Genomic DNA, 25995 nt, shown 5'->3' with positions numbered 1-25995 from the left:
TTCCCTTTGCATTACCCCACACTCTTCTCCTTCTTGGTTCATCCTTGTTTTAAGAAAAGTTTCCTTTAAAAAATCATGAAACCTTATTCTCAACATTGGAACTGATAAGAACCAAATTACATAGCATTCAGGACACCCTCTTACCTGTCCTTTTGTCTCCCATTTTTCTGAATTTCCATCTCCTTTACCACTTACTACAAATTTTCAGACTTTCTATTTCACTTTTGTCTTGAAAACCCTCCCTTCCTCTTTTTTAATCACCCTGGTAAGGAGGTAGGGTGGAAGGAGGAAGAAGAAGGTCAGAAAAGGGAGAAATGTGGTTTAAAGGTTCTTGTTGAGCACTAAGTCACTTCCATACCACAATAAGGCATCAAAATCAGACTTTACTGGAAGGTCAAAAGAGTAATTTATCCCAGTTTGCTAATGTTAGAAAGTTATGGTTGATAAATAATTTGACCGTATGAGGGAGGGCAAATTATTCGATTATATTCAACCTGCAACTATTAAGTGCTGACTATATGCAAGACACTGGGTCAGAACTAGAAACTGACACAAAAATTCAAATGAAAAGGTCCCATGTAATGGAAAGAACATGGACAAAGAGGCATGTGATCTTGGTTCAAATAACAGACCTAGCACTCAATTATGTGTAATTTAATTAAACCATGCTGATGCAGGCAAGCCACTATAATAGAGAAGAGTGCAGAAGATGAGACAATTATCACTGATCTTGTGATAAACATTCATCAATACTCAAATTCTTCAGTAGTTATAGGTGCTCCAGATTTTATGCAGTTTGCAGTATAGTCCAATATAAAAGATAGGCAATACAAAAAACGCCTACACAGACAAGTAGGAAAAGCCTTCTGGGTAATCAGACCCTACCTAATTTCTGTAGTTGCGTTCATAGGCCATGAAAAAAGGTCCCACCTTACTTTCTCCTCTTTCCCCTTCAAGGAAATCAGCTCTATATATCCAGAATAAAAAGGCCAGGAACTGGGGACAACTAGGAGTTGCACAGAAGACCTGAATCAAGCTCAGCATACTAGCTATATGATCCTGGGCAAGTCACTTATCCCTGTTTGCCTCAGTTTCCTCCTCTGTAAAATGAACTGGAGAAGAAAATGGCAAACCACTCCAATATCTTTGTCAAGAAAATCCAAAAAGAGGGTCACATGTTAGACATAACTGGAAAAGACTAATAGTGCTAGACACTAGAGATACAGAAACAAAAGATTTCAAAGTATCTGGGGGTTGTTGCTATTAATTTTCAAAGAATCAGAGAATATTAGAAAGAGGAGTTACAATTCTAATTCCCGCATTCCTAATTCAGTGAGTTTTCACCACTTGTGCTAAATCTGATCTTGACCTATTTAGATAAGCAAATTGGCTCAGTGGAAAATAGTCAGGGGTCCTGAGTTCAAATTTCAGTTTTGCTACTACTTACCTTTGTGACTTTGGGCAAGTCATTTAACCTTTCTTGGTCTCAGTTTACTCATCTATAAAACTGAAAGAGTTGAATTATCTAAGGGTCCTTGAAGACCCTCTCTGCTCTAAATCTAAGGTCATATGATTCCAAATGAAGCACTTTCTATGTTTAAATCACTCTGTTGGACCCTAGGAAGCCAAAGTTTTAAAAAAGTCCCCCCCAAAAGCCCCCAAAACCTGAAGCAATCTCTACTCTCAAAGAGCCAGTATTTTACTGCTATACTTCTCCACTGATCTCCCAAATTTATACCCATAGCCTTCATATTTTGTCTGAGACACAGCCTTGTCTTTCTGATTGCATACATGGTCTCATCATGCAGGTGCCACCACATCACATTTAACACACCATCTTTCCCCTGATAATACATCTCCCTCTTCCTATCAGCTTCTTTCCCAGTTTCCTGGTTTCTGATTTCTAAGCTGTAATCTATAATCCTTGCCATTATGAACTTTCCCTATCACTCTCCCTCTTCTCTCTTTTCCTCCTTATATCAATCAGTTGCCAAAGACTGCTAATTGATCTTCCAAATGAGTCAAGCATTCCTCTCTTTTCCCAGGGCAAGTACCCTAATCAGAATCCCAAAGCTAGGTGGGCCCTCAGAGACAGCTAATAAGAAGTCTAATGAAACAGGAATTCCCATTCAACCTCTCTAGGAGAGATTATAGCTTCTCCCTGAAGATCTCCAGTGATATGGAGCTCATTACATTCTGAAGCAGCCCATTCATTCCACTTCTGGACAGCTCTACTTTTTCAGAAGTTTTTCCTCTTATCCTGCCAAAATCTAACTCAGGACAAGTAACCTAATTTTGTCCCCCAAAGCAAATTGGAATGAGACAAGTCCCATGTGATACTTTAAATTTTCAAGAATAGCTATTTTGTTGCCCATATATCTTCTTATCTCCGGGCTAAACTTTTCCAGTTCCTTCAAGTGGTTCTCATATGACTTGTTCATTTGTCTTCACACCATCTCCTCCTCACTACATTGAATTACTATAGAAGCTTCATCCTTCCATTCTACACATAACTACCAGAAAAATCCTCCTTAAAACAGCACTTTCACCAATGGTCCCTCCTGTACTTAAGAATTAAATTCATTTTAACAAAAATGACTTGTGTCTACTGTGTACAAAGTGGAGAGGGAGCTTTGTTTCAGTGGATAGATAGCTACCTTTATGTCTACAAAAACCCAGGTTCAAGTCTTATCTCTATTTGGGGGGGGGGGGTTGCAAGGTAATGGGATTAAGTGACTTGCCCAAGGTCACACAGCTAAGTAATTATTAAGTATCAGAGGTCAAATTTGAATTCAAGTCCTCCTGACTCCAGAGCCAGTGCTCTATCCATTGTGCCATCTAACTGCCCCCAGGTCTTTTTTCTATCATGAGTTATTTATATGAGCTTAGATAAGTCATTTATGAAATGAATATTGCTTTCTGCAACAACAGGGACCCCTCCACAGAAACACACACATTTGCCTTTATGAATATACAACATATGCTTATTGTATGTTGTATATTCATAAAGGCAAATACACACACACATATATACATATTATATTATATATATTCAAAACACTATGCTAGACACTGGCAACACAAAAACTGATGAAATATAACAGTCCTTTTTTCTCATGAAATTTACATTCTACTAGAAAGTGTAGGAGAAAAAACATTTTTACACAGACTAGTAAATATATAAGATATAAGAAGCAATTTCAATAGGAACAGAGCAGTAATAACTGGGGACTAAAAGGTGCAGAAAGGGGGTACAGTGGACAGATCACTGGACTTGGAATCAGGAAGATTCATCTCAATGAATTCAAATCCAGCCTCAGACACTACTCATGTGACTCTGGGCCTGTCACTTAACACTTGCCTCAGTCTCCCCATTTGTAAAATGAACTAGAGAAGGAAATGCCAAACCACTCCTATATCTTTGTCAAGAAAAACCCAAGGAGGGGCGGCTAGGTGGTGTAGTAGATAAAGCACTGGCCTTGGAGTCAGGAGTACCTGGGTTCAAATCCGGTCTCAGACACTTAATAATTACCTAGCTGTGTGGCCTTGGGTAAGCCACTTAACCCCATCTGCCTTGCAAAAAAAGAAAAAGAATAAAGAAAAAAAAAAGAAAAACCCAAGGGGCGGCTAGGTGGTACAGTGGATAAAGCACCAGCCCTGGAGTCAGGAGTACCTGGGTTCAAATCTGGTCTCAGACACTTACTAATTACCTAGATGTGTGGCCTTGGGCAGGCCACTTAAACCCGTTTGCCTTGCAAAAACCTAAAAAACAAAACAAAACAAAAAAAAAAAACAAATAGGATCAATAAGGGTGGGACATGACTAAAAGGACTGATCAACACCAGAAACTGGGCTCAGGAAAGGCTGTCTTTAGGAGGCCCCTGAGCTCTTCTTTGAAGAAATCTAGGAATTGGGTAGAGGAAGTGGGGAGCTATTGTATTTCAAAAATGGAGGACCATCTCTGCCAAGGAAGGAAAGATGGTGAAAGAAGGAAAATAAATATTTGTATGAGTGCTGTCTATGTGCCTGGTTCTTTTACAAATATTATCTCTTCTAATCATCACAATAATACTAAGAGATAAGTACCATTATTATCTACATTTTAAGATTGAGATTACTGAGGCAAATAGAGGTGAAGTGACTTCTCCAAGGTCATACAGCTAGCCAATTTACAAGGTTAGATTTGAACTCATATCTTTCTGATTACAGGCTCAGCACTCTATCTACTTATACCACCTAGTTCCCTAGCTGAGGAACAGATAACAGACCAGTTTGACCAGAGAGTACTTGAAGGGGGATGATATGAAATACAACTGGAAAAAATGGTGAGGACCTTTCAGAGAGAGAATATTACATGCTAGTCCTAGTTTTTTGGGATTTTCTCATTGAGGATTTTAAAAAATAACACAATATATCTTCCCTTTAAATATCAAATTAAATGCCAAATATTAATTTTAGCATTCAGACACCTTCACCATCTGACATCACCCCTAGCTATTCTACTCAAATCACCCCAAACTCCTCAACATTAAATGTCCTGGTTTTGGCTGATCCATTTTCACCATCTTCCATGGACACCAAGGTCACACTTGTCTCTGAGTTTTTGCTGAGGTTATTTCACCTAATGTCCCACTTCCTGCCAATCTAGATTCAAAGCTTTTGTTAAAAAAAAAATGAGATAAAAACTCACTTCCTTCAGGAAGCCTTCCCTGACTATTCTTGGGTTAAAATAGTCTTTTACTTGGGCTGAACCAGATAAAAATGTTTTTTAAAAATACATAAAGATACAATATAATATAGATGATGCTAATTTATGGTTTCCTAAATCAATATGTGATTTGTAGGAATCTGTTTCTGAGTTTGACATTACACACACACACACACACACACACACACACACACACACACACACACCTTTGATTACATAGTGCTTAAGAATTATTCCTTAATTATTTTAGGTGTACTGTGTATACATAATATACATGAATATGTTTGTTCAATTGTGTGAAGCAATATGGCATAATGGATGAAGAATTGGCCTTGGTGTCAGAAAGACCTAGAGTCACATTTGGTTAATAATGATTGTGTAACCTAGGACAAATCACTCCAGGAAACTCTCTAAGACTTTAAGCTGCAGAACAGATGATCTCTGCATTGGTCATGAGTTTCACCCATTCCAATAAAATTTTATGTTTGTGTGTGTTTATGTATATGTGTGTGTGTGTGTGTGTGTGTGTGTGTGTGTGTGTGCCTTTTCTCACTAATTCAAATAATTCCTTTAAGACAGGCATCTAAAATATTTCCCATCTCCCACCCCCAAGAGACCTCGACATAACTGGGCACTTGACAAGTGTTTAGCAAACATGGTGTAACACTGAATGACTTTTTAAAAAATCAGACAGATTAAAATTCTTGCCACACCTTTTTGATCCTCATTTTCCTTTACCTCTCCTTTTATCTATATTCAATAGTCAGTATTCCCTTACTCACAATGGAAAGAACATTTGACTTGGAATCAGAAGATATGCTAGAGTCCTAGATATTTGAACTTAGGAGAATCATTTCACCTGTCTGAGACTCAGTTGCCTCATCCATAAAAATGGGGATAATGATACTTGTCCTACCTAACTCACAGGCAAACATTTATGAAATGCCTACCAGGTGCCAGGGCACTGTTCTAAGTTTGCAGTGAAGTTCAAATAAAATGGCACAAGGGAAAATATTTTACAATTAAGTAAATTACAGGAAGGGAGCTTGAATACCATGTAATCCACCTCTCTCATTCTATAGGCAAAGAAGCTGAGATGCAGACAGGTGAAAATGACTTCAACAGAATTGCGGTTTGTATATACTTGGATTCAGGCCAGGTATTTTAACACCAAATTTCATGCCCTTTCTACTAAGCTAAATATGAGCTAGTCTGTCTCTTTTTCATTTACAGTAGTGCCTTGTATAGAGTAGGTCCTTAATAAATGCTTATTGGATTAAAAGGGCTTAATATATGCTCATGGGATTGGATTGGATTCTTGGATTGGAAAGCACTGATTATGGTGACACAATATTGAATCAAAAAGAATCAAATGACATTTTTACAGTTGTTTCTGTCTAAAAGGAGCACTTTCTTTTGCCTTAGATCCTCACTGGTTGTCAGTGAATTGGACTTGGAATTGAAAGGTGCTCTGAAGTAAGAACATGTCACTTCAAATGTGTATATTAGAGAAGTTCCAGAATCCTCATCTCCACCTCTTTCAAATCCTTAATTGGGATGAAATAATATCATTTTTCAGGCATATTTATTACATTGTCTGTTTCATATTTCTAAGCTAACATAATGTTCAGTTCCTCACATAGAAACAGAGGCTGCAAGAATAATCATAGATTGTAGTCTTCAGAGCTGGAAAGAACCTTAGAAATTATCTAGTGCAACTTCCCTCATTTTACAGATGAGAGAAACTGAGACCCAAAGATGCTGCATAAATTTCCTAAGGTCACCCAAAGAACTAGTGGCAGATCTAGAAGACCCCTTTCTCTGTTAGTTCTTAGGAGGAAAATAGACTTACCTTTACAGAGTAGTGCATGCCTGTCCCCAAAAGGTGCTGGCGAGAGGACCCATCCTGATTGCCAAGAGAAGGTGATACCTCCAAAGTGGGCAGGAGGCAGCTCTCCTGGTTCTCTACCTCCAGTTGGGGAGATGCAGCAGATGGGGCCTGGGAGAGATTGGCTTCTGGAGAAGTTGGACTGTTTGGGGCTGCCCCCCGACTCTCCAAGAGTTTGAGTTTGGGCACCTCTCTGGTCCCCAGGCAGAAGTTTTTCAGTCCCAGTAGGTTTGCTGGATTGGCCAGTCTAAGGCTTGCCATTCGGGGCATCAAAGTGCACAGTGGGGTGGGGTTATCTTGAGCAGCCAAGGTGACATCTTCCCCAGGCAGGTGAACTGTCAGGGGAGAAGAAGAAGTCTGAGGTACACCTTTGACAGTGACTGGACCTCCAGAAGACCCTTCCTCTAAGGAAGTGATGGGCTCATTCCGAAAACGGCTATACTTGGCCCTGTGCAGCATCCCGGGGTGCCCGAAGAGTCCTACATACAGTACGTGTCCACTGAGGTTCTCCGGACTGCGTCCTCTCATAGCCTTGGCAGGACTGAAACAGGATACTGTTGCATAAATTGGCTTCCCTGTCTGGCAGATAAACGATATGGAAATTAAATGCTTCAACACACCATACAATTCACAGATAGAAACCTTTCTGATTCTCTCTCTCTCTCTCTCTCTCTCTCTCTCTCTCTCTCTCTCTCTCTCTCTCTCTCTCTCTCTCTCTGTCTCTGTCTTGTTTTCAGATTCTTTCCTAAGCTTAGGAGTTGTGCTCAGGGTGCCTGGATCATCTCTTCCCAGATACCTCTAACCTCGAAGGTATCAGCTGATGCAGAAACCAAGTCCCCATCACTGATTTTAGCCAGAGAGCTGTTGTCCCTCCCTACAGTGGCTCCTGCAATAGAAGCCAGGCAGCTAAACTGCTCTGAGCTTAGGCTTCTTGCCGCTGTTACCAGCTCTCTGAGAAAGCCTTCATGGTGGAGCCCAGACTGCGGTGAAAGCGTCCGGGCGCGCGCGCGCACACACACACACACACACACACACACACACACACACACACACACACCACTCCACACAAAGTAGTGCAAATCAGTCAGCTCATCAGTTCCTCAACATTTCTAGTCCACTGAAATCCCCCCACCCCTTCTTGGTCTCTGCACTTTGAAAACCTCTTTGTGCAACTCCCCAAGGAGATAAAAATGAACTGCAGGGTAACCTTTCATATCCTTTATTCCTTCCAATAATTTGTTTTCTAAAAAATTAAAGCATATGAGCAAAAGTCACTCTGTGCTGAATCAATCTGCTCTGCTCCCTGGCTTCTCCTGGAAATCTCATCCTGCAAGTCGTTCAGCCCAGCAATCCAGGAAAAACTCCTGTGATGCTCAACATTCTTTCCGAGACTTAAGATCCAGCTGTGTTACTCTAAATCCTCTCACAGATTCATCAGCGTTCAGGAGACTGCTGCTTCGCCTCCCTCCGTCTTGTACTTCTCCTTCAGGATCCAGTTCACAGTGGAACGCTGAGATATTAAAAATGATATGGAGAGTGTTGCAATTTTTATGAATGAACTTTCCTGAATGAATTTCTCCCTGTGTGCAAGCTAATAAATCTGTGAATGAAGCTGAGAATAGCTGTAATTGACTGACAGTCCCAGGGGTGTTGGGTTTTTATCCAATCAGAAGACAGCTTGGTGACTCATGCACCATAAATATACTAAACTAGTAGCCATAAGAAATAAAGCTGGGGGGTTGTGGGGAGCAGGGTGGAGTAGAAAGGAGAGAAAGAATAGGAGAGTGAACAGCTTTTATTTTGTGCTATTGATGAGTGGATAAAGGAAACAAAATCTTCCCTATCTATAAATCATTAGCATGTGTAGAGAGGAACGGCAGGTTGAAAGAATCCTTTATCAGGATTGTCTCCATAGCTGGGAATGCCAACCGGGGGAGCTCAAAATTAGATCCATTGTTCCACGGGTATTAAGACATATGGTACAACTCCTAGGGGAAGCTCTGATGCATCTTTCTTAAAACCATAGTTCTCTTTTTATTGATTGTTGGTTCAATCTCCAGACTGGTGTGACTTCCTGTACCTATCAAATTCGCTCTAAAGACAGGATGAATGCTGCAAGCCCACAGGAAGCCAGGAACTGAGCAGGCAAAGGAAGATGCAGTCCCTCTTAGGAGTAAGGATGTGGAAATCACTTAGAAGAGGCAAGACAATCTCTTCCGAAGGTTTGATTTCACAGAACACCCAGCAGGGGCTAATTCAGGGAGGACCTATGATCCCACATCTTGCTTCCTGCACTCTGCACATCAGTTTTCTCTATTAGGTCTATAGGCTGGGTTTTTTCCTTTCCCCCTTTGAGGAAAATGATGAAAGATATAGTACAGTGAAAAGATCAAGTATATAAAAAGGCAAAATCTCCACATAGCTTGAGAGAAAATGTCTTCTTCACCTTTGTTTCCACCATTGCATTTAAGCTCTTCACTTATGGTTGTCCAACTCTCCTAGGATCTGGACACCAGCAATGGATTAAAGGATATTCTATGACAGACAGGAAAACCTTTCTCTCCTGCTTCCTGATCCCCTGTAGCAGTGGCTGCAAAACCTCTTTAGATTTCTCTTTCCTAATCTAGGAAAGCCCTTCCTGTATTACAATAATTTCCCCCTCCCCCAACTTTTTCCTATCTCACTTTCCCCTAAATTCACTCTCAAGCCTTGAGGGAAAATCGGGAGTAGAAGGTAGGGGTATACCGAGACACTATGAAATTTTTACAGAATCTCTGCGTCAAAAAGGGCTTCCACAGTTCATACTGACTAAATAGCACCTAAACAGGAAATCTCTCTGACAGCATCCCTAACAAATAGTATTCCAGTCTTTGCTCAAAGACATCTAGTGAAGGGGAATCCTACTCTTAAGGCAGTCCACTCTGTTTTTGGACAGTTCTGATAGTGAGAAAGTTTTTCCCTAAGCATAGATTCAATCATGTCATTAGTAAGTAGATTCAATAATCTTCAGTGGTTCTATTGCCTCTTGGATCAAACCTAAACACTGGCTTGTAAAGCTTTCCACAACCTTGTCCCAGCCTATTTTTCCAGTCTTACTGTGCACTATGCCCTTTTATTCACTCCAGGGCCCAGAAAACCTGTCCTTCCCTCTGTTCCTCACAGTACCCTCCAACTCCCCATTTCTTGCAATGATCATCCCTTTTGCACTGGACTTGAAGTCTTGACTCTGATATTTACTAGTTTGGATAAGCCATTGACCTCTCTGGGTCTCAGTTTTCTATTCTGTAAAATAAGGAGAAGGAACTTGATAACCTTTAAGGTCTCTTCTACCTCTAGTTCTATGATCTCTCTTTATCTTGCTTTACATTAGGGAGACGACTTCTCTTCCTTCAGGAAAAGTCTCAAGTACTACCTGGTAAGCAAAGGATTTCCTGATCCCCTCAAATGCTAGTGCCCTCCCTTCTTAACTACATTGCATTTTCCTGCTTTGTATAGTGGATAATATGCTGGGCCTGGAGTCAAGAAGACTCATCTCCCTGAGTTCAAGTCCTACCTAAGACACTTAGTTACACTGGGAAAGTCACTTAACCCCGTTAGTCTTAATTTCTCCATGCGTAAAATGAACTGAAAAAGGAAATGACAAACCATCTCAGGATCTTTGCCAAGAAACGCCCCACAAACCAAAAAAATCAAGCCATAAAGTCAGAAACAATGGCTGAAACAATCCATCAACAATAACAGCAAGTTTCATAAGGGCAAGGGCAATATCATTTTTGTATTTGTATCCTCAGAGTCAAGTACAATGCCTAGAGGGCACAAGGCAGGAGATTAATAGATCTTAGTTGATTGATTGATTGATAGATCACATTGAGCTAAATCTGTCTCCCTATAGCTTCTACTCATTCCTGCTAGATCTGTCCCCTGCAGTAAAATTGAACAAGTCTGATCTATCTTCAAATACTAAAAGGCAGTTATCATGTTCTCATTAATCTTCCTATGGGATTGAATCCAATCCTTTCATCAACCTGGCCCTTTCCTTGAGATGCTGTCCAATTTGTTAATGTCCTTCCATGGAATCTAGAAATGATTTGGCTGCAATAGAATTCACATAGAACTATCTCCACTCTTCTTAGGACATTAGGGACATTATGAATTCAACTTAAGAGTAGCTTTTTTTAGCTGTTGTGTCATACTATTGACTGGGCTTGCAGTCTTTTCACATGACAATTGTCAAGCCAAATTTTATCCATCCTGTACTTGTGAAGGAAATTTTTCTTTAAATGTATAGAACTTTTATTTTTTTTTAAATTTATTAGATTTGGGGGCAGCTAGGTGGCACAGTGGATAAAGCACCAGCCCTGGAGTCAGGAGTATATGGGTTCAAATCCAGTCTCAGACACTTAATCCTAGCTGTGTGGTCCTGGGCAAGCCACTTAACCCCATTTGCCTTGCAAAAAAAAAAAAAACCTAAAAAAAATTTATTAGGTTTGGCTCATTTTTCTGATTTGTGAAAATTTTTGTGGACCCTATTTACACATATTATTTGCTGTATATGATTCAATTGGGGTTGAATTATATCAACTTCAATTTCAGGAAGAGATTCAACCATGCTTCCTCTCATTCACATCTCAGCTCAACAATTCACTCCCAAGACCTCTCTACATCCTCATCAAATTTTTTTCTACCCTAGAGAAACTTCTACACTGAAGTCTAGTTCTCCTGATTACTAACCATGTCCTCAAGATCACCATTTCAGGAAAGACCCCAATTATATATCATCACTCCACTCATGTCTCAACTCACTCTCCTAGACTTCTTTTCCTCCTCCTCACTAACCACCTTGGCCCCTAGGATGTACTCTTACTCTTTATCTACTCTTCTTTAGGTTTTATCTTATATTCATTAGAATATAAACTACTAGAAGTCTGAATTGTATTCCCAATGCTCAGCCCAGCAACTCACATGTAGAAAGTGTTCAATAAAATATTTATCCATCTATATATCTATCCTTTATGTTACCTATTCTTTCCAGTTTCTGTCATTTGCAAATCTTGTAAGCATGTCATCTGTGTCTTTACCTAGATAATTGATAAAAATAATGAAAAGCACTGAGCCAAAGACAAACTACTGGGGGCACTCTACTAGAAGCCTCCTTCCAACAAAGAAAACAATAAAATTAACTACCCTCTTAGTCCAATTATTAGCTAGTTGTGAATTTACTTCACTGTGCTGTCATATAACTCAGATTTCAACATCTTATAAAACAGAGGTGCCAAATATGCAACCCCATGGGCCACATGCAGCCCACAATACTACTGAGGACTGGTAGTACCCAATTAAAATGTAATTGAGAAATATTTAACAAAATAAATTAAAATACAATAAAGCATAGATAATATTAATATGTGATTTTATAAGCAAATAAGCAATGTATCAGAATATCTGTGTGCCAATATTAAGCACTGGGGTATCCACCTGATTCACCCAAGTCTCACCTGTTGTTCCCAGAAGCTGTAACAGGAACAGCAGAAACACCCCCAGTAAGACATCTCAGCGGACAAGTTCAACCAGATTGAGGGTAACTGACACACCTCAAATCCATCAGTGAGTTAGGGGATGTCTAGCCCAAACATGTGAAGACTTCCTCCAGAAGAATGGGTAGATGAAAATAATCTGGCTGAAAATAAGGTGGCTGAAGCAGGCACTGTGTAATGCTTAGTGCTTGGTGGGACATCAAAGATACTCAGGTCATCCACTGCACCAGTTTATCACCAGTCAAGAGAGTGTAAAACTATTTTGTACAACTCTGCTTTACTTATATCTAATTCACGCACAAGTTAAGACATCATCCCAAGATGTCATTAGTCCACTTTAAAACAACAATTCAATCCACTCATATTATGGTTGAGAAAATTGAGGCCCAGAAAGGTTCACTTAGTTGTCCAAGATGGTACTGGCAGAACTAGGCTTTGAACTCAAGTACAAATAAGAAGAATCACAAATTCTTTACACTATGCCACACCGCCCCCTGGTGTAATCATACAAGAAATATTGTCAGTATAAAAGAGGCAGAATTTGATGGTAAATGGCTCAAACGTTAAGGGAGTAAAAAAAAAAAAACAGGAAGAAAACCAAAAGAGTGTTGATTTTCCAAAAGATTGGAATGGGACTGGAATTGTGATTTTACTGATATAGTGAATTCCTGGAAAAGGAAACTCTTCTATTAATGCAGGTTAGTACTCTCACAATTTATGAACTGAGAGTTGCCCAGAACACTGGGAAGTTAAATGACTTGCCCATGGTCTCACACAGTCAGGATGAGTCAAAGACAAGGTTCAAATCTAGATCTTCTTGTGAGGAAAACTTACAAAAATTAGAATAGTTAAAAAAATGGAACAGGTGTCATGGGAGATTATTTTTCTCAGTCACCAGAAGTCCTTAGATAGAACTGAATGTTATATGTTGGAGATGTTCTTAAAGGAACTTCTATTCAGATTCAATCTGAATGAATTGGCCTGAGGTCAATCTCAAAGGTTTCCAACTCTGTGATTCTATTACTGCTGGGAGACACAAACATATTTATAAAACATCTAAAGATAACATTGTTTGGGGAATTTGGTAGGAGATGGTAACAATGTGGGCTGTGAGAATTGAAATGAAGAAAAAAAATCATTGTTCGCTACTTTGAAAAAGAGTGGGGCAGAGGTGGCTAGGTGGTGCAGTGGATAGAGCACGGCCCTGGATTCAGGAGTACCTGAGTTCAAATCTGTCCTCAGACACTTAATAATCACCTAATTGTGTGGCCTTGGGCAAGTCATTTAACCCCATTTGCCTTGCAAAAAAAAAACCTAGAAAAAGAAAAAAAGAGAGTGGGGCATGTGTTAATACAAAAGAAGGACAATCTTAGGAGTTATTATAGGAATAAATAAGCCAGTGATATGTCCTTATCTTAGAAAACAGACATGAAACAGATACATATAACAAATTTAAATTGAGAGATATACTGATGAATTGTGTTGCTAATAGAGAATCAGCGCAATGCTCTCTGGACTTAGGACCCAGAAGATTTGGGTTCAAATGATAGATATATCAATTGTTAGCTCTATGCCCTTGAAGAAGTCATATGAATCAAATTGGAACTAATTAATAGGGATAATGTACTGGCATTAAGTAGAATCTAGAAAGGCTTTTTGAAATAAGTAGGATTTTAGTTGGGACTTGAAATTAGCCATGGAAGCTAGGGGAACTGGAGAGAATTCCAACAAGAGACAGCTCATAACAATATCTGAAATCAGGAATTGGGTATGTCTTGTGCATGAGAAAAAGTTTGACTAATACTGGGAAGTATTAACTTTCCTAGAATATCTGTCATTCAAAGTTACTCCTGTACAGAGCAACTGTCTTCTGCTTCACCGTGGAAAAAAATCTCGAGGTGAGTACCCGTGGGTCCTTTAAAAAGTCAAAGCAAAGAGAACAAGGTCAATGTGTTTTAAATGAAGCAATCATAGACCCTCTCAGGAAAAATACAGGGAGATGGGAGTGGATGAGGAGAATGGCACTGCTTCTCTGGGGCAAAAAGATGAACTGGCATGATTCTCCTCTTCCAATTGAAGAGCTATTGATCCAGGGCCCTTGATGGTTTTGAAAGGGAATATACATCTTCTCCAGGCAGCAACTCCAGTTGAGTATACAAAAGTAGACAGTGAATAGAGGACAGGATATGAAGTTAGGAGTTCAGTTCCAGCCTCTGACTCTTCCTGGGATGTGATCTTAATCCTGTTTGCCTCAATTTCCTCATCTGTAAAATGAGCTACAGAAAGAAATGGCAAACCATTTCAGTACCTTTGCTAAGAAAACCCCACAATGGAATCACAAAGTCAGACACGACTGAAATGATGGAGCATAAACATTAAAATATATTCATCCCCATTTAAGAAGGTGATTTTCCTGTTTCCCCTATTATGTGTTTCCAAATAGAAACTTGGCAACTTGCCTGATCAGTGGTCATATGCTTCAGAGACATGAATATGCACCTGCTTAGTAATAAAGCATTTGTATTGTTGAGTTATTTTTGCTGTATCTAACTCTTTGTAATCCCATTTGGAATTTTCTTGGCAAAAGATATTGGAGTGCTTTTCCATTTCATTCTCCAAATCATTTTTCAGATGAGTAAACTGAGGAACAGGGTGAAGTGACTTGCACAAGGACACACAACTAGTAAATGTGACCAGATTTGATCTCAAGAAGCCAGACACTCTATTCACTTTACCACCTAGCTTCCCCTACTATATAACACTGATCTCAGTTGATTTTAATTATGTCATGAGGTGATAAGCCATCCTCATTTTCAAATGAGAACAGAGAGATTCAGAGAGGTGTGTCCAAGGTCATAAAGCTAGCTAGTGAATGGTGGAGTTGGTATTCAAGTTCACGTTTAATGACTCCTGAACCAGGGCTCTTTTTGCCACATCATACTGGACTACCCTTTTTATAAACTGATAATAATCCTGGTGATGGTCTTTCAATCCACTGCCGAGAAACTAAATATAGAAATAAAATATTACCTGGCATTAAGACTCACTGAGGGATCACCTCAAATCATGGTGCTTGGAAAGTAAATTGAGTTTTCTAAAGACATATGGATATTAAAGTGGGGGGTTGGAAGTGACACTGGTAATAATAGCCTCTAAAAATGGTTATCTCAGACTGGGGAAATAACTCAGTCACTTTGGACATTCCAGACACTCCTCTTATGCCCAGTATAGAAATGATCTACCCTCCTTTTTCCAAAAATGAATTCTAATCAACAATAGTCTCCTCATGAGAGCCACACAGACAAAGAAGGAAGTATCCATTACTGATTCTCTTTAGGAGGCTCTTTGGAATCCTCTCACATCTCCTGTGGAATCAAAGTCTTTGGATAAAGATGTTAGGAAAGAGTTACTACGAAAAGGAATAAAATGAGAAAGAAGTAAACAGAGTAACTCATGTGTGGTGCTGGTCGAAGACTGGATAGAATAGATGGCACATAAACTAATACCTGAAGCATGAGTTGGCAACCTCTGATCTTACCAAGCACAATAGTTGTGTTCAATTCAACAACAAAATACAATCTACAAAATACAAAAAAAGTACCACTGACTGTCACTACACCATCTGATGATGTTGATGTGTGTCCTTCATTTTCGAAGAAGGCCATGACATCAGTCACCAGTCTCACTTTCTCCTCTGGAGATATCTGGGTCCAGTGGCCATATAAGGATCAGGACAATTGAAGATGATCCTGAATGTGAGACAATCAGGGTTAAGTAGACTTGCCCAAGGTGACACAGCTAGTAAGTGTCAAATGTCCTAGGTCAAATTTGAATTCAAGTCCTCTCGATTCTAGGGTCAGTGTTCTATCCACAGTACCACCTAGCTGCTAGCTGCCCCATATAAAATTACTTTTATTGTTGCTCGGTCATTTCAGTCATAGCCAACTCTTCGTGACACCATGTGGGGTTCTCTTGGCAAGGATCTAAGATCAGGAGAAAAATAGTAACAGGAGAAAACTAGGAGGCAGTAAGTAAAGCTCAGGAGGAGCATAAACAAAAGGACTTGTAGCTGTAACAAAGAATCCTTCTTGTAACAAAGAATCAACTTAGAAAAAAACACTCAAACCTCAGTACCTTGCACATTCTGTTGTTGTTGTTCAGACATTTTTCAATCCTATCTGACTTGCTGTGACCCCATTTGGATACTTGGCAAAGATACTGGAATGGGTCAGTGACTTGCCCAGTTGGTATCTAAGGCCAGATTTGAACTCAGGAAAACAAAGGCCTTCTAACTTTAGGTCTGGCACTCTCTCCACTGTACCCACCTAGCGACTAGACTGATAAATGCTTTCTGATTGACTGACTGAAGGTATAATAAAATAAAGAACTGCACTTGATGTGAGGACCTGGATTCAAAGCTTAGCAGTGCCCTTGGTCAAGTCTTCAGTTTCTTCCTTTGTATGTAGAAAGACCAGCAACTTTGTACTTATCATGGTAAAGAAAAGTAGGGATGTAGAACAATCGTTAACAATCCAAATAACCCTTTTCAGTCTTGGGACCTAACATGATAGATTAAGACCAAAGGCATGACAGATTAAGAAGAATCCCTTTAGCATCAGATACTTTTTCAATCTTTCAATGGAGTCCTTAGCTATTTTTTTTCCTTGAGGGAAAGATCAAAGTTAAAGGGAATTTTGCACTTCATCTAAAATGAGGGTTTAGACTGAGGTACCTGGAGCAGAAGTTCAAAACTCAGACCAAGACCAAAAGACTTCTCAGGCTGTTAGGATGGACCTGCCTAGCTGGAGTTTACTTTATAACAGAGCTGAGATTAGACCCTGAGGCTATTAAACTGAAGACCTGGAAGATTTTTCCCTCAGCTACATGGAAAGAAGCTGCAAAATAACAGAGGAGAAGCAGATGGTAGCAGAGTATGATGTGACAGCAGCAGCAGAGAAGATGCCCAGCAGAGACTGGCAACAACAGAGGCATCTAGGTAACAGAGATAAAAAGACCAAAAGGGCAGAAAACCCTTGCTCAGGGAAGAAAACAACTTATCCTATGAACTCACCTAAAATTAATAGAGGCATGGGTTTTCTAGATCATATGTTCCTAGTCATACATGTTCTTTGTGTATCTATTCCCTTTGTGTAATATAGTAACCTATGAATGTCTACTCTTTGGGTATGGGGAAATTTTTCTTGTCATTTATCTTGATATACGATTTAATCAAATATTTTTGATTTGAACTATATGGCATCCTATTTGGCTGAAAAAAAATTGACTAGGGGCTCATAAGCTATAAATGAGGACCCACATCTGCAGAATGTCTCAGACTTGGAGAAGTGTTCAAAGGACTCATGGGCGTGGGGGGAAGGGACTCCCGGATATTATATGTAAAATGAAAGATCTTTTCTCACTTTAAATCTGATAATCTTATTGGGAACCAGGACTATCAGTAGAAAAGGTGTCAGAGCCTGGAAGAAATTTCTGTATCATGCTCGAGGTTCAGTTAAATTTGCCCTCAGTCCAATTTATTTCCAGAGGAAAAAAGGAAAAATGAACTCTCTCTAGAGTAGGAGTGGGGAATGCCTAACCCATGGGCAGTATAAAGTCCCTTCCCTTCTCTCCATGCCCCCCCCCCCAAATATCATTTGGTCTGGTGCCGCCAAGACAACTGCAGGCAGGACTCAAAATTTAATAAATCTAGGGGCTTTTCTTTTTAGAGGTAAGTTAATTAAATGTTTGACCAAATATAGCAGACTAATTTTTAAGTTTTGGCCCTTGGCAGAAAAAAGTTTCCCCATCCCTGCTATATAGACACTAAGAACAGATCCTGAGTGAGATTCCAGAACTAGAAAGTGGGTGACAGATGGGGGGTGGGGAAGAATGATCTTCCTTCTGCTTCCTTCTCCAATGGCAGGGACCAAAGGAGACAAAGACTGAGAGGATCTCATAACACAGATTTGGGAGATTATGGCAGTGCCAGACCATATGTGACTGGGAGAGAAAGAAAAACCTGATCCCCAAACTGGCAAAGGAAAAAAGCCATAATAGGGACAAAGCCAAGGCCTGGGGCCCAAAATGAGCACTGGAAGCAAATCTAGGGTCAAAATCTTAGGGGCTGAACATAACCAAGCCAGTCTAGGGAGAAAATCAGTCCCTGTTGTGTTTCCTCTCCTTCAATATAACTAGCTTTAGCTGGGCTCTTTGAAATCTCAGGCTTCTGACCTTCCCATTTCCCCTCGGGGCAAAAAATTGAATGGTCAAGGGCTACTCATTTCTGCCCAGCTGAGCTGCAGCAAAAGAGAATATCTTGACACAGGAACAGGGGTCTGACTTGGGGCTGGAAGCCTTATGCCCATGTAAACATCCCTCATCTAGACTTTCAAATGAAGCCATGTCCCTTTCTCTTCCCTCCCAAGGAAAGGCAGTCAGAATGCCAGACTGAAGTCTGAATGATCAAAGCTACAAAGACTCGAGAAGAAAAAGGCTAGTATACATTTTTTTTATTTTAATTCAAAAGCTCTTCTCAGGACAAAATCAGCATGGGGGTTGGGCTAGTAGGAGTGAACAGGGATAGAAGGGAAGGTGAAACTGTAGTTTCATAGTGTGGGTAGTCAGTGTGTGGGTACCCAGCAAGGACAAAAGAGCCTTAGTCCTAGAAAAAATGTAGCCTCCAGCCCTTTAGAAGAGTATAAAAGGAAGCTGTGTCTCCCACAGGACCCAGGCCCACATTTGTCTTCTGTGTCTGTGTCAAAAGGAGGTTAAAGAGGGATCCTGCTGCCTTGTCCCCTCCCCTTATCATGGATTGGGTTGATAGGGGAGCCAAGTTCTTCTCCCTGGCGAGTTTGGTCAGGAACTCAGATTAAAATAGAATTTTCCAGGCTCTGCCCTGGGTTCTCTATTGGACTTTTCAAAGAGTATGGGCTGGATAGCAGTGTCCTTTGACCTAGGTTTTTTTGCTCAACCATGCCTTCTTTTCTTGTTAGAAAGGGATGAAACACAGTTCTATCTCCTTTGATGAAGCCCACATCCTTACCCATGGGCTAAGTTCACATAATAAAACCAAAGGTCAGAGGTAGAAAATTGGAGTTTGTGACTCTTTCTTTTTGACCTCCTCTCTTGAATCTTTGCTGATCATTTGTCATATCTTCAGTGTTCCTGGTGTTTTGGCAGTTACAATTAAAAGGAAAGATATTCTTGCTAACATTATCCAAGTAATTCTCTGAAAGACTGAAATAAATAGTCTCCTTGCCCACTTGTTATGCTATTCAAATCTACCCCCCATTCAAAATTCTGGTAGCTGTTGTCTTCAGATCTCCTGGTCACTCCCCTTCCCTCTCAATGAATTGGATACCTGGCTCACAATTTTTCCTTCTCAAACTCTTGCCCTCAAACTAAGGGACTTCAATATACATAGACAGTCCCTCAAGCATCCTAACCACCAAATTACTTGACCTATTCATTTCCCATGACTTAATCCTCTATCCTACCTTAACCATACACAAAGACTTACCCTTAATTTTGCCATGAGCCACAAATGTATCACCTCCACATTCAAGAATCCTTGGGTTCCCATCTTTCTCTCTGCCTTCCCTCTAAAACCCCACTCTTTGCCCACATCATGACCTCCAAACCCTTGTTCCTTCAATTCTCTCCTAGGTCATCTTCCCTGCTCTAGTCATTCTATTCTCTCCTCTTTTTCCCTGTCTTGACCCCTTGATAAACCAATTCAATTCCACACTGTCCTCTTCACTTGAATACCTAGTTCCCTTAACATTTCACTAATTGTTCCCTACTAAGCCTTAACCTTGAATCTTTCTCACAATTCTCCACTTTTACTCTTACACATGTGATATTGAACAACCGTTTTGATTGGATTCACTAAAAATTTATGTTATACAACCTCAATTGAATACTCTCTGCTTCTACATCTTCTCTATTAACTAACCATATCACTCTCAATAAAAGATTAAAAAAAAAACATTTTATCTTTCTTCAAACCTGCCATGACTCCTCCTACCCCACTCTCTCTCAAATGAGAATCTTGTCTCATATTTTGTAGGGGGGGGGGAAGGTCATTCACTATGAGCTTCCTCTTCTCCCCTCTTCAACTCATATCATTCATATACCCTCTGCCACTCTCTTATCCTACACTTGTTTCATATGATGAACTGACCTTTCTCCTTACCAAGGCTATTACACCTCTATCTGCTCAAATGAAGCCCTTCCATCCCATCTCCTTCAACAGATTATCCCCTCTATCATCCCTATTCTATCACTTATTTTCAATGTCTTCCTGTCTACTGGTTCATTTCTTTCTACTACAACATACTCAAGGTCTCCTGGAAAAATTTCTTACTTGATCTTTCCATTCTTGAGAACCAAAGGCTTATATATCTTGTCCTTTGTGGCTAACCACAAAGGGCATCTTAAAAAGGACATCTACAATAGGCACTACCACTTCCTTTCCTCTCCTCTTTCATTCTCTTTTTAAGTTTTAAAATCCACCTTTTGATCTCATCATTCCACCAAAACCACTCTTTCCAAGGTTACTAGTGATCTCTTGGTTGCCAAATTCAATGACCTGTTGTCAGTCCTCATTCCTCTTGACCTCTCTGCAGCCTTTGTTGTTATCCATCACTCTTTTTTTTTTAGGTTTTTGCAAGGCCAATGGGGTTAAGTGGCTTGCCCAAGGCCACATAGGTAGGCAATTATCAAGTGTCTGAGACTGGATCTGAACCCAGGTACTCCTGACTCCAGGGCCGGTGCTTTATCCACTACGCCACCTAGCTGCCCCTTGATATTCTTTTTCTCTAGATTTTCAGGGCTCTGTTCTCTCCTGGTTCTTCTTCTACAACTCTGCCTCCTTTACTGGATTCGAGGATTCTGTCCTAAGTACTTCTTTTCTTCTCCCTCTAAACTAGTTTACTTCTTGAGACTTTCAGCTCTCATGGATTTAATTATTTTGCCGTTGATTCTCAAATCTGCCTATTCTATTCCAAACTCTACTGAGCTCCAATTTTGCATCTCCAATTGTCTTTCATATATTTCAACTGGATGTCCAACAGACATCATGAACTCAACAGAGTTCATTATCTTTCCCCTAAATTCTCCCAATGTCCTACTTTCCCTGTTACTATAGAAGGCAAAGTCATCCTCCCAATCTTCCCCCTGAATTCCTCACTCTCACCCCTTCATCCCATATCCAATCTGTTGACTGTTACCAAGACTTATCAATTTCCCCTTTGCAACATCTCTTCTTTCCTCTTACTCTGCCATCTCTCTGGTACAGGCCTTCAGTGCCTCACACCTGGACTATTGCCATAGCCTAGGGATAGGTCTGACTACTTCAAGTCTTTTCCCCACTCTATCTTCCATTCAGCACAAAAGGGATTTTCCTAAAGCACCCTTTTCAGTGAATTCCAGTGGCTCCCTGTCATCTCTGGGATTAAATATACATTCTTCTGTTCAGTATCCATACAGGTATCCTCCCTTCTTTCCAATCTTCTCACACCTTTCTCTCCACCATATACTCTTTTTTTTTTTAGGTTTTTGCAAGGCAAATGGGGTTAGGTGGCTTGCTTGCCCAAGGCCACATAGCTAGGTAATTATTAAGTGACTCAGGCTGGATTTGAACTCAGGTACTCCTGACTCCAGGGCCAGTGCTCTATCTACTGTGCCACCCCCCCCACCATATACTCTTTAATCCAGTGGTCCCCTTGCTATTCTAGGAATATGACATTCCATCTCCCTCCTTTGAGAATTACTCTGGTTGTCCTCCATGCCTGAAATGCTCCCCCCTCTCATATCCACCTACTGGCTTCCCTGGCATCCTTTAAACCCTAACTAAAATCCCATCTTTTGTAAGGTTTTCCCTTAACTCTAGTGCCTTCCCTCTGAATAGTCCTATTTTTTCCTATATATAAAACTTACTTGAATATGTTTTCTTGTTATTTCCATTAGATTGGGAGCTCCTTGAGGACAGGAACAGTATTTTTCTTCTTTTATATTCCCAGGTTTTAGCATAGTGCCTAACAAGTATTAAGTTAGCTTAAGAAATGTTTATTGTTTGATTATTGATTAATATACCACTTTTTAAAAAACTTATAGGTAGAAACTATTTTTATAGATTAAGTCTAATGTGAATACTTATAATTGCTAACATATACATATATATATATATATATACAAATATCAGTATTAAGATTTGCAATGCATTTTATGAACTAGATTGTACTGGTTAATGTTTAACAATAGGTTAGAGAGGGAAATGCAGGCAAACGCAATTTTGAGTTTAATTCTACATTATTAGTACTTTTTTAATGTACATAATCAATAAAACAGATCAATCAAGTTCTAATTTGAAGGTATTACACATTTCTGAGGTTTAATTGCTTATAATGAAAATTTAACAAGTTGGTTCAGCACATATATATATATATATATATATGTACACACACATATACCCAAATATACAGACATAGAATGCATATGTTATATACTATATATACACATATACATGTGGATCTAATATACATGTATTTATACTTGAAAGTGAATATAGATACACACATACACACATATATATATATACCTATTTTCATATAGGTATGTTGGTATGTATGTGTGTGTACATATATATACATATATATGTATGTATATATATGTATATATATATATGTATGTATATGTATATATATATATATACATACACACACACACACACACACACACACAGAGTATATTATCACATTTGAGCCTCACATCAGCCTTATGAAGTAGGGGCCAGTGGTATCCCTCTTTCACTTGAGGCCCTGAGGACAAGAGATTTGCTAGTAGAGATTAAACAGCTAGTAAGTGTCAGGGGTGGAATTCAAATGCTTTTGCACGTCTTTTATTCATTCATGAGATGTTACAGAAAATAGAATAACTGGTCAAGTTATAGGTATCTTCTAAGTGTCCACTGTTTTGTTCTGTGCTAGGGCTACAAAGAAAGGCCAAAGATGGTCTTTGCCTTCAAGGAGCTCACACTCTCCTGAGGGAGATAACATGAAAACAGTTCAATAGCAATCAAGGATATACATGCAGAGGGAAGTCACTGGCAAGAGGGGAAGGGCAGGGGCAGGAAAGGCCTCTTATGGAAAGTGGGTTTTGAGCTGAGGCTTGAAGAAAGCCAAGGAAACCAGGAGGTGAAGGGAGGAAGGAGAGCAATCCAACCATGTGTGACATCCTGGAACAAAGGTGAGTAGTTAGAAGATGGACTATCCTCTGAGAGGAACAGGAAGAAAGTCCATGTCACTGAACCATAGCGTGGAGGGGAATAGAATATAAGACTGGAAAGGGAAGAAGACAAACTGGGCCTAAATAAACATAAAAAGGAGAGAAACATGGAAACAAGAATGATTGATTCAGAAAAAAAGTTGAAATGGGGAGAAACAATAGAATGGAGAATCTGGCCTTTGGGGAAAGTTATCTTCTACTTGTTACCTAAAAAATCATCCTAGAAGGATACTTCTGGGAAGGAACATTAGGGAGGGTATAGCTAAGAGTGTTGAGGCTGAGGAGAGAATGCTGCCTAGCAGATATTCTGGATTTAAAGGAGAATATGGATGAGAACTGCACAAGATGACAGATGGATTAGTCGTAGTATGCATCACTAGCAGGAATTTCTATGCTGATGAGATCACAAATCCATTGGAAGATATATGATGTGCATATGTGTGTGTTTATATGTATACATGTATATATCCTATATATGTGTGCATGTTTATATGTATAAATGTGTATATCCAAGACTTCTAGCACTATTCTCCCACAAAATTATCCTTAAATATCAAATGAATGCAATTCTAAAAACACAACATAATGAAAAATGGATCAGTTTGAAATGGAGTAATTCAAATCTAGACTGAACTACTCGTCTAGCCTTGTTTATTTAACCCATCTAAGCCTTATTTTCCTTTATAACAAATAACTAGATCATTTCTAGTAAAAGGTTAAATTATACAACATTTAAGTTCTTCCAAGGGTTGTTATTGTTTCTTGTTTTGATTTGCTTTTTTCCTTTGTTCTTGAGGATCATGACATAAAGCAGGTGAAGCCATGACTGAAAGGGAATTCACTTAAGTGAGGGAGGGCTAGGCAAAATCAGCAGCCTTGCTTTCTCCTCCAGAGTCATCTGGGTTCAATATATGAATTAGGAGAACTGGAAATGGTCTCCCTTTCTCCAAAAATAACTCACCAAAAGAACATGGGGATGGAAGAAGTGAGCAACTGAATTAAAGTGACCAAGTTGAAAATCACTTAATCTGGGCCTCAGTTTCTTTATCTATAAAATATTAGCATTTCAAATTTAAAGAACACATTACTTAATGTATATGAAAGTTTATGAATTTGAAATGGCTACAGCAATAGAAGGCATTTGTTAATATGTATGTGAAAAAATTTTCACAAAATATTTGCCTTGTTCCCTCCCTCTTCACAGAATAGAACAGCAAAGAGAAGAAAATGGGAAGATGAGGACTCTCTGAGAATTGAAGCTCTCTTTTGTTCTAGACTATTCTGCTCCACCTCTCACAGGGCAGTGTTTTTATTTCCACAAATGAGGAGAGTCCCATACTGAAAAGCAGTGTGATAGGGGTTACAGTTATTATTATCATCAGTATCATCATCATTATTGTGAACCATGGTTTGGGATCCACAGACTAACTTAAATTGCTTTCTCTAAGGAACCCAACTGTTTAAGTGATACTAAAGGAATTGATTCAAAATCTTATGCTTGAGTTCAAAAAAATCAACACCAAAAATATATAATTAAGAAAGAATAGCAAAATGGTAGTTCCTTTGAAAAAATATCTGGGGACTTTAGCATACTGCAGGCTTTAACCTGAGTCAACAGTACAGCTTTGGCAAGCAAAAAAGCTAATATTTTCTTTGGCCACATCACGAAAGAGTGTCTAGAACAAGTGAAGTTATAGTCCCACAGTGCTCTGCCATGGTCAGACCACACCTGGAGAAATGTTTTCCATTCTGGGTGCCACATGAGAACAACATACAGTAAAGTATACCAATAAACTGGAGAATGTCCAGGGGAGGGCAATTATCATGGTAATGAATCTCAAGAGTATGCCACCAGAAGTGATATTTAGCCTGGAATAAAAGTAGAGAGGAATATGAAAATTGTTTTCAAGTATTTGAAAAGCATCATATGGAAAAGAGATTAGAATTGTCCTGCTTGGCCCCAGGGCAAAACTAAGAACAATGGGAAGAAGTTGCCAAGAGGTAGATGTCGACTTACTGTAAGAACTTCTTCCCAATTAGAGATGTCCAAAAGGGGCATAAGGTAGTTGGGTTCTGCTCCTTAGAAGTTTTCAAAAGAAGACTAGATACTCTCCTGTTGTAGATACTATAAAAGGAGTTCCAGGCTGGTTACGAGTAGGAGGAGACAGTCTCCGAATCCCCTTCCAAGCCTGTAATTCTGTGAAAACTCTGCCAGAACTTTACTTTTTCAATCAACTCATATTTGCCTTGCTTGGTTCAGTCTTTGGACCTTAAACTGAACTATGGTCCTCTGGACATGTCCTCTGCCCAGAGGAGATGAGTAAAAATGTTGCAAGGATTAGAAAATGTGTTTCTTTATCCACAAAGTAATATGTTAATTCCCCATTAAAAAGAAGGTATGTACTCTGAATGACTTCCTCATCCTTGATTTTGTGCCAGTCCATCTACAAGCTGGACCTATTCCTTATGTGGCCTGTGGCAAATGTTTTTTAGGATAATTTTTTAAAATTATCTGGGACTACAGAACAGAGTGTTTCTTGAGTAAAGTTGGCTTATCTGACAAATGAACTAGCAACTTC

General features: G+C 39.5%; 1 protein-coding gene across 4 annotated transcripts in view; it reads right to left on the bottom strand.

Moving 5' to 3' along the window:
* The window catches only part of SHC4 (SHC adaptor protein 4), a 198649-nt gene extending 173129 nt beyond the window's left edge, over window positions 1-25520 (bottom strand). For 2 of the 4 annotated variants that reach the window (XM_074234728.1, XM_074234731.1), the window contains exons 1-2: window positions 25434-25520; window positions 6561-7175 (exon numbers count right to left, since the gene is read on the bottom strand). In XM_074234728.1, the coding sequence (XP_074090829.1) occupies window positions 6561-7175; window positions 25434-25475 (657 nt within the window). In that variant the 5' untranslated portion in view covers window positions 25476-25520. Of the gene's footprint in view, window positions 1-6560; window positions 7176-7803; window positions 8182-25433 lie in introns of those variants that run through there. The other 2 variants (XM_074234729.1, XM_074234730.1) reach the window with 2 other exon arrangements.
* Between the last annotated feature and the right edge of the window lie 475 nt (window positions 25521-25995).

This window comes from Macrotis lagotis, chromosome 4 (genome assembly GCF_037893015.1).
Source record: "Macrotis lagotis isolate mMagLag1 chromosome 4, bilby.v1.9.chrom.fasta, whole genome shotgun sequence".
In the NCBI taxonomy this organism is placed as follows: domain Eukaryota; kingdom Metazoa; phylum Chordata; class Mammalia; order Peramelemorphia; family Peramelidae; genus Macrotis; species Macrotis lagotis.
The sequence above is the reverse complement of the archived record's forward strand: the minus strand, read 5'-3'. Positions and strand labels throughout refer to the sequence as shown.